Source organism: Arachis duranensis, chromosome 7, assembly GCF_000817695.3.
Source record: "Arachis duranensis cultivar V14167 chromosome 7, aradu.V14167.gnm2.J7QH, whole genome shotgun sequence".
Classification (NCBI taxonomy): domain Eukaryota; kingdom Viridiplantae; phylum Streptophyta; class Magnoliopsida; order Fabales; family Fabaceae; genus Arachis; species Arachis duranensis.
The window spans coordinates 57,325,880-57,337,936 of record NC_029778.3 but is presented as its reverse complement, the minus strand read 5'-3'; the positions used below and the strand labels follow the sequence as shown (position 1 = coordinate 57,337,936).

The following is a 12,057-nucleotide window of genomic DNA, read 5'->3' as shown; positions in this document are numbered from 1 at the left end:
TCTCATACTGGTATTTCTGTAGACCCAACAAAGGTAGATGTCATTTCTAGTTTTGCCTTACCCCTCCTCTGTGAGGGAAGTCCGTTCGTTCTTTGGCCATGCAGGTTTCTACAAGAGATTCATTAAGGACTTTAGTAAGGTAGCATTACCTTTATCCAGACTACTGCAAAAAGATATTGAGTTTGAGTTCAGTGAGGATTGCATGCAAGCATTTGATAAGCTGAAGATCGCCCTGACTCAAGCTCCAATTGTGAGAGGACCATACTGGAGCCAGCATTTTGAGATTATGTGTGATGCCTCCAACCATGCAGTAGGAGTGGCACTGGCTCAGCGCGACGGTAAGGATCCTTTCGTAATAGCTTATGTATTTAAGACCTTAGACGCTGCTCAGTCTAATTACACTACTACTGAAAAGGAGCTACTTGTTATTGTTTTTGCTCTGGATAAATTCCGAGACTATTTACTTGGTACTAAAGTAGTAGTGTACTCGGACCATGCAGCTCTAAAATATTTATTAGCTAAAAAAGAGTCCAAACCAAGGTTGATACGTTGGATACTGCTGTTGCAAGAATTTGACTTAGAAATTAAGGATAGGAGTGGTAACCAGAATTGAGTGGCAGACCACTTGAGTCACCTTGAGCACTTTAAGGATGACTCCACTCCTATCAATGATGCTTTTTCATTTGATAGCTTGCATGCGATATCTGAAGTAGCTCCTTGGTATGCACCCGTAGCTAATTATCCAGTTAGCCGCACTTTCCCTCCCAATTTTACTAAGCATCAAAGAGACAAGCTGAAAAGTGAGTCTAAATACTATATATGGGATGATCCATATTTATGGAGGTGTGGTGCTAACCAGGTAATTAGAAGGTGTGTACACCAATTAGAATTCCAGTCCATTTTAGAGGCTTACCACTCTTCTGAGAGTGGAGGACATGTTAGCCCTCAAAGAACAACTAGAAAAATTTTAGACTGTAGATTCTGGTGGCCTACTCTTTTTAAAGATGCTGCTACCTTTTGTAAATCATGTTCCCCATGCCAAAGGTTTGGTAATATATCCAAGAGGGATGAGATGCCTCAACAGATTATGCTTTTTTGTGAAATTTTTTATGTTTGGAGCATTGACTTCATGGGTCCATTTCCAAACTCTAGTGGTTTCCTTTATATACTATTAGCTGTAGATTATGTTTCTAAATGGGTGGAAGCAATTCCTACCCGTACTGATGATGCTAACACTGTTGTTTCCTTTGTTAGAAACCATATTATCTGTCACTTTGGATCACCACGAGCAATCGTGAGCGATCAAGGCACTCACTTTTATAACATGAGACTCACAAGATTACTGAAGAAGCATGGGATTGTTCACAAAGTAGCAACAGCTTGTCATCCCCAGACCAATGGGCAAGCAGAAATGTCTAACAGAGAGATTAAACGCATTCTGAAGAAGATAGTAAAGCCTCATAGGAAGGACTGGAGTGCTAGGTTATAAGACGCGCTCTGAGCATATCGAACAGCATACAAGACACCCATTGGGATGAGCCCCTTCCGCTTAGTGTACGGTAAGGCTTGCCACCTCCCAGTAAAAGTGGAACATAAGGCTTTCTGGGCTGTAAAGGAATGCAACATGAATTATAAGGAAGCTGGTGCTGAAAGGAAGCTGCAACTAGCAGAATTAGAGAACCTTTGCCTAGAGGCATATGATAACTCCAGGCGATACAAGGAAAAGATGAAGGTCGTCCATGATAAGCACATAAAAAGGAGAGAATTCAGACCAGGGGAGTTAGTTCTTCTTTACAACTCCAGACTGAGGCTTATGCTAGGCAAACTGCGATCAAGATGGGAAGGTCCCTACAGAGTAGAAAAGGCAGAGCCATACGGAGTTTTTCACCTGCATGATCCTTCTAGCTCCAAATTCATTAAGGTCAATGGACACCGCCTAAAGCTTTATCATGGTGAGAAGATGAAGGATCACAAAGAGCTCGAGATCTTCCTCCTGGAAGACCCACCAACAGATGCAGAATGAGCCTAAAGACCGTCCAACTTAAGGATGTAAAAGCAAAGTGCTAGGTGGGAGACAATCCACCATGGTATGATCATCTCTTTTTATTCTTAGTTTTATTTTATTTTAATTTTATCAGTGTTAATTCGTAAATTCTGCATCAACATCTGCATTTGCATTCGCATTCTGCATAACAAAAAAAGGGAAGAACGCGACGCGCAAGCGTCATTGACGCGTCCGCGTCATAAGTGCATGAGTGAAAAAAGGGAATTGAACAGAAAGTCACGCGGGAGCTTGGCTAGAGGCGTGCCATAGGCACAAACACGCCCACGCGAACGCGTCCCTGACGCGTCTGCGTCACTCACGCGCACGCATGACCCTGCGATATCGACGTAAATAAGTGTCTGGCAGAAGTTTATGATGGAATGGGGCTAGAGTTATGCTGGAAGCACAAGCCCCATCACGTGAACGCGTGCCCCACGCATCCGCGTCATTATTTAAATAGAGACCATTCACGCGTCCGCGTCACCCACACACACTCGTCACCCTAAAATTTGGCAATGTGCGTATAAATCAGAGACTTGTGCCCGCGCAATGCTGCTTTCACGCCAATAGCACAAATCAGGTCACGTGTACGTGTGACCCACGCGTCCGCGTCACCTGACATTATCACAAACCACGCGACCGCATGCCCCACGCGTCCACGTCACATGCAATATACAGCTTATCTAGATAAGCGCTAGATATCTTATCTTTTCTTCTCCAATCCTAATTTCTCTTATCCCTTTTTATTTCTTTCTTCCCCCTTCTTCCTTCTTTATTCTTTCTCACTTTTCACTCTCTCCTCCCTTATTTTTTCACCTCCATCATCAAGGTTCTTTGCTTTTCCATTATTCTTTTCTCTTTATTTATGTTTTCTTCTTCCTTTTTTCTCTTTCTTTTCTTTTTCATTATCTATGTTTTCTTTTTTTTCTTTTTATTTTTATATTCTTTTGATTGGTGTTAGATATTTATTTGGGTGATTATTTTCTTCTATATCTTGCTTGTGAGTGTATTAAGGAAAAGTTTGACAATTAATATTACTTCTTAAAAAGAGTTGCTTGCATGTTCATTTTAATGCTTTCAATAACATATTTACCACGCATGCTAAGTGTTTGTGAAAAAGCCCGTATAGCATTGTGCATTATTTTTAAATTATTCTATTCTACTGCCTATTTTTCACAAAACCACTTTTTATATTTTATTGATCAAATATAATTGTCAAATACAAACAAATTGTTAGTTTGAAAGAGTTGATAATCTAACTTGGACAGTAATGCTTGATCTATGCTACTCATGCCTTTGCCGGCATGGCAATAAACATCTTGCATCTAATTGCCATCACATGCACTTGCTATGTTTCCATTGATGAACTGATCACATGTAGTCATGACCATGTGTTAACGACATCCTTCTTTACCGTGCATTGATTATCACGTATCCTACTCTCTTCCTTGCTCTAACCCTTAAAGTTTTAAAGTACTTACCTTTTTCCTTTCAGGATGGCCACCAAGAAGGGTAACGAGAAAGCTACTCCCAAACCACCAGCAAGGAAAGGAACAAAAAGAGCACTAACGACAGAGCCACCTTTAATAGTTGTAAAGCCTTCAACAAAGCAAATCAAGAAAATCATCAAGGTCGATGCAAAATAGAAATCCTTTCCAGCAAGGGACGCTGCGCGGTTCACTAACCGCTACTGTGAGCAGATGTTCCCCATACTGGCTGGGTGGAACTATAACAATGAATACCTACTCATCCTCCCGAACCACATCGTTGAATTTGTTGAACCTCGCAATGAGCAAAGACAATGGGGATTCTTACGAAGACAGCCACGGCAGGTTAATCTATCATGGGTAGTTGAATTCTACTCCAATTTTCACATACCAACACTGCAGTCTGTATATATCCGTCAGAAGCAAGTCCTCATAACTGAAGAGGCCATTCAGCGAGCTTTAGATCTTCCCCTGCCTTTGAAGGATTGGACGCATTTCAAGAAGCCTCTGTCCAATGCCAGACATACAAATTTGACTGAGACATCGTTCTCAGAGTTATAGCACAACCTGGCAGTAGATGGATCTATGGATACCATTGATCCCGACCTAAGGGAATATTGGCTTTAGCACTGACCTTGGAGGCTCGAGTATGGGCACAGATTATGTCCCACTACGTCTTTTCGAGCACTCACGAGTCCCCCTTCACCGCAGACATGGCTGTTCTACTATGGTGTATCCTTATAGACCAGCACCTCAATTTACCAAGACACATCCGGAATGCTATGGGACACATACAAATTGCGGGTAACTTACCTTTTCCCGCCTTGGTTTCAGATCTAGTCTCAGCAGCCGGAGTCTCCTACAGAACTGGGGATACCAAGACCATACTTCCCCGGAATGATCAGTACATCCCTAATGGGAAGTACATCAGACCTCTAGTAGCCATGACTAGCCGGCTTGCAGAACCGACCGGCGATATTCCTTCTCCTTCCACATCACAAGCACCTCCAACAAACCAACTGCTCTATCAGATACTTGAGATATTAGACCGGCTAGACTGGCAAGGAAAGCGAAGAGAGTGCCATAACAAGCGTCAATTTACATACCTCAAGGAGCTGCTTGTTGGAAAGCACCCACCCGAGGAAGATCTGGACTCCACTTCTTTTACCAGCACCGGGAGCCATGACTGTCCCGCTTATGGAGACACTGCTACCAGCCCCCCTTTGTTCCTGACAGATGGCACCGAGGACGGTGCTAAGCTTTAAGTGTGGGGAGGTCGGTCAGTACCTGACTTTCGGAGGTAATTTCTCCTCCTTAACACCAATAAAATAGGATATTTATTTATTTTTTTCATTTAATTAGGATAGGATAGATTGCATAGTAATAGGTTATTTGCATGCATGATCTATTTGGTTGAAAAATAATATGTTTCTTTTTAAAACCCTATTTTTGAAAAATTTCACTAATTTAAAAGAAAATATTTTTGTTAAACTTGATTAAAGTTGTATTTGGAACATAAAATGATAGCTAAGAACACACAACCCGTAAGATTTGAGCTTAATTACATGGTTACATTATTTTAACCATAATATTTATTCTTGTGTGTTTACTTCTCTATGATTGTAATCTTTATTTTGTTCCATCCTATATGTCCAATATTTAGTGTATTTATATGCATGCATATGATTGAGGCCATTATTTGCTACTAGCTCACTTATCCCAAATAGCCTACCCCTTCAATTAGCCTTGTTAGCCACTTTGAGCCTTTTAAATCCCCGTTTATTCTATATTTTACCACATCATTAACCTTAAGCAGAAAAACAATTAAATACCCCAATTGAATCATTGGTTAGCTTAAGTTAGAGATTGTGTATTAATTGAGTATGGGAAGATCGTGGGAACATAGGTTAATAAAGGAATATGTCATTATAAAATAAAGGAAATTTGGGTACCTACTCATGTAAGACCAGAAAATTAAAAATCCATGTGCATTGATAATGTTATGTTTATTTTTATGCTTAAAAAAATCTAAAAATATTCAAATAATTAAATAAGGGGATAAAATTACCCCAATGCTAAGTTAAGTTAATAAAAAGATCAATGCACATGTGATAAAGATTAAAAGAAAGGGTGATGCATGAGTATGTAATGCAAAAGTGGGAAATTATGGGAAGCTAGGCATAAATTTAGAAGTTATATAGAGTGTGTGTGTGTTTATGTGAGAGCTTATGTTAGTCAAGGATTCAATTTATAGCTCTCTTAGCCATACATATGTCCTCACCTTTACCTTGGCCCCATTACAACCTTAAAAAGACCTTATGATGTTGGCATTGGTACATTAGTTATTTGTTGACTAGTTAGGTGGAGAACAAAATTTAGAAAGCATGACTAGAGAAGAGTAGAGTGATTACCCTATACACTTGAGTGACTAGAGTGCACATACACCATCAGTGAGGGTTCAATGCTTAATTCTATGTTTGCTGCTTTCATGAGATGTCTTCTTACAAGTTTACTTGTTTTTACTATATGATTTTAATTAGTGGAATTTGATTTATGTTTTTCTTGAAGAACTTATTTACTTTTAACCAAGTAGACAAAATCATCTTAGCATATAGCTGCATTCATATACATAGGTTGCATTGCATTGCATGAGTCTTACTTTTCCCTACTCGTTTATTTTATCTCCTTGAGCTAAGCATGAGGACATGCTAATGTTTAAGTGTGGGGAGGTTGATAAACCACTATTTTATGATTTATCTTGTGTTTAATTAAGTGGTTTTATCAAGTCTTTACCCACTTATTCATATAAACTGCATCATATTACAATCATTTCCTAAGTTTGTTCTATGGTTGAAAACTTGGTTCCTAGAAGATCTTTTATTTGTGTATTTCAATTCTCTTTTGTACCATTCGATGCCGTGATCCGTGTGTTATGTGTTTTAGGCTTTACAAGGCAAGAATGGCTTAAAAAATGGACAGGAAGCTTGCGAAAAATGGAAGGAACACAAGAAACTAAGGAGATGACCAGTGAGCATCGACGCGCGCGCGTGGCTCACGCAAGCGCGTGGAATGGAGAAAATTGCAGTGACACGTGCGCGTGCCTGACACATACGCGGATTGGAGTCTGCACGAATGACGCGCACGCATGGACGATGCGGACTCGCGACAAGGAAAATCGCCGAATGACACGCACGCGTGACCGACGCGTACGCGTGACATGCGCGATCTGCAGAAATAACAGAAAATGCTTGGGGTGATTTCGGGCCGAGTTTTGACCCGGTTTTCGACCCAAAACACAAATAAAGCCAGGGAACATGCAGAGACTCAACACACATCAACACATTCTCATTAAGATAGTTTTAAGATTTTAGATCTGAATCTAGAGAGGAACTACTCTTCCTCTAGGTTCTCTTTACATTCATAGTTTATTACTTTTTGCTTTGAATATTAAAGAGTCATCACCTCCGTTGAAGATACTATTCTAGTTTGTTTCCTTACTTGTTCTTTTATTTATTCCACATTCTTAATTCTTGTTTAAAGTGGTAATTGGATTATTTTCATGGATTGTTGATACAGAGGATTACTTTTATTTTTATTTAAATTTTAGTCTCTATTTTATTTAATTTATTATATCTTCTTCTTATATTTTTCTTAGTATTATATTCATGTCAATGGAGTAGATTCTCTAATTGACATGGGGGTTAATTAAAAAGAGAAACTTGAGTTGGTAGGCTTAAGTGAAGATTAAATTGGAAGTTGTTGGCTAGTTCTGTATTTACTAATCCTAGACCTTCCCAAGGGAAATGACTAGGATTTGTGAATAAGAGTTAGCTCAATCACTTGACTTTCCATTATTTAGTAAAGGTTGACTAAGTGAAAACAACAACCTTTTTAATACTACACCTAAGAGATCCCAACAAGGATAAAATTTCCAATTGATCATTCCCCCAGTCAAGGCCTTTTTATTTGGAATATTAATATTCATTCTTAGTTTTTAATTTACAACTATTTAATTGCTCATTATTCAACTCAACTCTCTTGAAAACCCCTAATTAATAAATTAGCATTCTCTCTGCAACTCATTGGGAGATGACCTGGGACTCATACTCCCAGTATTTTTATTTCTAAATTTCGTGACAACTCTTTTAAATTGATGCACAGAATCTTCATTGGTTAAGAGCTATACTTGCAACGCTATTTTCTCTATAAAATTTTAATCGGTGATTTTCCGCCACGTCAAATACTCCCGGTTATTTTGATTTTTATTGTGACAACCTTTTAAACTTTGATTGAGGGTTAATTGTTAGTTTGGACTATGTTTGCAAAGAAATCCCTTTGAGAAATTCTAGACCGGTATTTATCCTTTATCACACCATGACCAAGGTTGGAGTATTGATGGTGCAGGAATTCTACGCCAATGCCTGGGTAACGAAAAAGCATGATAGAAGCGTGAACCCAGAGCCGAAGAATTGGCGTACCATTGTCAGAGGACATATAATGGATTGCAGCCCTGAGAATGTGAGGGTGGCACTACAAGTGGCAGAGCCACGAGAGGACCCTCACTCATGCATCCAAAGGGTCAACACTAACCAAAGGTGGGATCAAGTCCTTGCTGACATCTGCGTACCTAGAGCTCAGTGAAGGAGGGATGCTCAAGGTCGGCCTTACCAGCTGGATAGGCTTGACCTTAGGCTAGCAGCTAGAGGATGGTTGGAGTTCATCCAATGTTCTATCATCCCTACGAGTAACCGCTCTGAGGTTACAGTCAAGCGAGCAGTGATTATTCACTACATTATACTCGGCAATGAAGTGGAGGTACATGAGGTGAATCTTGAAGAGTTTTACAAAGTAGCTGACAAGCCCTCTACCTTTGTGAGGCTGGCCTTCCCTCATCCAATTTACCGCTTATGTGCAGCAGTTAGAGCTCACAAAGAGGGAGATACCCTGATAAAAAAGGAGAGGCCAATCACAAAGAAGGGTATGGAGAGCGTAAGGGAGCCCGTGCAAGGACCGCAGCAAGAGCCAGCTCCACACCTCCATAGGATATTTCGGAGATGCCTAAGGGGATGTACTTCCCTCTCCGTGACTAGTGGGATCAGTCGACCACATCTTTAGGGGAGCTGACATCATCAGTTAATCAGCTGAGGCTGGAATATCAGGACTAGTCTGCTCTCCTCCATCAGATGATGGAAGATCAAAGGAGGATGATGGAGGAGCAGAGGAGGCAGGGACGTGGCATTGAGGAGCTTAAACGCTCCAGAGGATTCCCTGGAGGGAGCAGCAGCCACCATCACTGAGATGGTCTAGTTTCACTCTCCCTATCTTTATTTTATCTTTGTTTTTCTAGTGTTTCGTTGTATTACCTACTTTCTATTCTAGTTGTATGATCTCTCTTAGGATTTTTCGCTTTCTAGTTTAGCAGTTTATTTTTGAAAAGTTTTCAAGATGTCTTATGTATTACACATCAAGCTTAAAAAGAAAAATCTATTGAAAAAGAAGTAGTAAAATGCATAAGATCTTGAGATATATTATGAAGTCTTCTGATTACTTTGATGTGGTGGCCTTATCTCTATTTCTGAATGTATGAATTAACTTTGAGTATATTGGTTCTTGAGGAATAGGAACTTAGAGAAATGTTATTGACTCTCGAGAAATAAGAAAAGAGGGATTCTTGAAGCAAAAAAAACAGCAAAAAAATTGAAAAGAAAAGAAAAAAGTCCAAGGCTTTGAGCATCAATGGTTAGGAGGGTCAAAGCTAATCTAAAAGCTCAAAAGAGTGGTTTTTCCTAACCATATGCCTGTGGTGTGAAAGTATGAATTAACCCTTGAGACTGAGCATTTAAATTTGTGACCCAATGCTGTTACAGGTTATTCTTAAGGCTCTGAGCACCACTGTCCGGGAGAAAAAGAAAAAGACAAATTCAAACCAAAAAGGTTCCCCCAATTAAGTGCTTGTGGTGTTCTTGTTTCAAGTTAAACTTGAAGATAAAACACTTAGAGTCACGGCTAAGCTCAAATGTGCAAAGCACCAAAGAAAAGAAAAGTTGTGTTCAAGAATCAACTAGAGCCTAAAGAAGAGAATCAATAATATCATCCGAACTCTAGTTCTAAAGGACACCAATATTTCTGAGCTTCAAAGGAGAGTGAGATGCCAAAGCTATTTAGAAATAGAGTGTTAATAGCTCCATTTAATAATTAGACCTAAGCTTGAATGACAACTCTGATCTTGTGCGTTTTCTCTTCCTTGGTCCTATATTGTTTTGGTTTCTTAAGGACAAGCAACAGTTTAACTTTAGTGTTGTGATGCGTGAGCATCTTATACCCTTTTTCTAGTTATTTTTATATTGTTTTTAGTTAGATTTTATTTAATTTTACTTGATTTTAGTGCGAAAATCACCTTTGGATGCTACTTTGAGTTTTTCTTGTGTTTTTATAGTTTTAGGTGAAATTCGGAGAAGTTTGGAAAAGCCTAGAGCAAGAAAGGAAAATGATGGCAGCACCCTCCCTGGGCGCTAAACGCCCACCTGGTGTTTGGCACCAGCAAGGAGCACAAGACCAAAAGCGCGCTTCCTTTTTCTGGCATTCAACGCCCAATCCTGAAGTTGAACGCCAACAGCAGCCCATTTCACACCTCTTTGGGCCTCCAAGTGGATTTAGCACTTATTAGTTTTATTTTATTTTCTTTTTGAAATATTTATTTATAAATAATATCTTTAAGTTCTAGCATTTATTATTAGGTTAGTATTTAAAGGAAAAGATCAATTAGGTTTAGGATATTCTTCCTTCCGCACTTTTCATAACCCTGTTTTCTCTATAAGTTATGAGCAACTAAACCTCTTGGTTAAGGTTAGGAGCTCTATTTATTTCTATGGATTAGAACTATTATTCTTCTATTTTAATTAATATTTTATTCAATTCTAAGGTGTTTTATTTTTGTTCTTAATCTTATGAACTGGGTGGAATGAGAGTATGACCCTTTTCTACATGAGCTCTTGTGAATTTCGAGAGAGTTATCTCACTTGAGTTACAGCTTTAAAACACTCCTCCTAAATTGCTAATTACATGGAATATTTTTGGAATATGTGACATATAATCCTGTTAGCTTTGGATAATTAGGGTTTTTATGGCATTAAACTAGTTTTCTGAACTTAACCCTCTAATAAGAATTGAGTGACCACGGGAGTAGCGTTTGATGAGGATTAGAGGAGATTAAATCACTAAGAGATTAGGGTTTAATTACTTATGGTTTTCCATGGAATGAATCACTCATTGTTAAAATTGTTGGTAAGATGTTTTAATCTGGAAAGATAAACATCTCCGAGACCTTAACTATTTTCTCATCATTGTTGTACACCAAACCTTTTATTGCTTTTCCATTTATTTTATTATTATTGTTTATGCGTTTTATACCTACGTACAACCTTTACTATTTGCCTGACTAAGTCCAACAGGATAATCATTGCTTGCTCAGTCCAACAATCTTCGTGGGATCGACCCTCACTCACCTAAGGTATTACTTGGATGACCCAGTGCACTTGCTGGTTAAGTTGTGCGAGTTCTAATTTCGCGCACCAAGTTTTTAGCACCGGTTAAGTTGTTGCAGGCATTATCTTGAAGAAGGCGTCCCTTATGTTAGGCATTGCCAACGCCCAAAATTCACTTCCCAAGAGGCTTTTTGTGGTATGGGCGTTGCTTACAGATGGTGCCATTTAAACTTGGCACTACCAACGCCTAGGTTGCACACCCAGGGGCTTCTTAGCATTATCACAAAGTGGCGCCAGTTTAACCTGGCGTTGCCAATGCCCAGAGCACACTCCTAGGGGCTTCTTAGCATTAACTTGGGATAACTTCTCTTGTATTTCAAGTTGCCAATGCCTCTTTTATGTTCATGTAATCTTATTCCGTTGTGCGTAATCATAGATGCGTGCGTACGCACACTTGCTAAAGTTTCCAATCTCAGCTTCATAGGCGTTACTTGTGGATAACGACCCTTATAATGGGCGTTGCCAATGCCAGGGATTAAGCTCTAGGAGTTGCTTGGAATTGTCCATGGATAACTCCTCTTGTAATGGCCGTTGCCAATGCTAGGGATTAAGCTCCGGGAGTTGCTTGGCATTGTCCATGAATAACTCCTTTTGTCTCTTAAGTTGCTGATGAGCGGATAATTTGTACGCTTTTTGGCATTGTTTTTAGTATGTTTTTAGTATGATCTAGTTAGTTTTTAGTATATTTTTATTAGTTTTTAGTTAAAATTCACTTTTCTGGACTTTACTATGAGTTTGTGTGTTTTTCTGTGATTTCAGGTATTTTCTGGCAGAAATTGAGGGACCTGAGCAAAAATCTGATTCAGAGACTAAAAAGGACTGCAGATGCTGTTAGATTCTGACCTCCCTGCACTCGAAGTGGATTTTCTGGAGCTACAGAAGCCCAATTGGCGCGCTCTCAACGGCGTTGGAAAGTAGACATCCTGGGCTTTCCAGCAATATATGATAGTCCATACTTTGCCCAAGATTTGATGGCCCAAAC

The 12,057-nt window shown here is 39.3% G+C and overlaps 1 protein-coding gene across 1 annotated transcript; it reads left to right on the top strand.

Moving 5' to 3' along the window:
* Positions 1-1,624: 1,624 nt before the first annotated feature.
* Positions 1,625-2,023, top strand: LOC107459134 (uncharacterized). Its single transcript, XM_016077346.1, has one exon. It carries the CDS (start codon positions 1,625-1,627, stop codon positions 2,021-2,023), a length of 399 nt encoding a protein of 132 aa, XP_015932832.1.
* The last annotated feature ends 10,034 nt before the right edge of the window (positions 2,024-12,057 follow it).

Coding starts and splice junctions, on each gene's coding strand:
- LOC107459134 (XM_016077346.1), top strand. CDS start 1,625: ATGAATTATAAGGAAGCTGGTGCTGAAAGGAAGCTGCAACTAGCAGAA.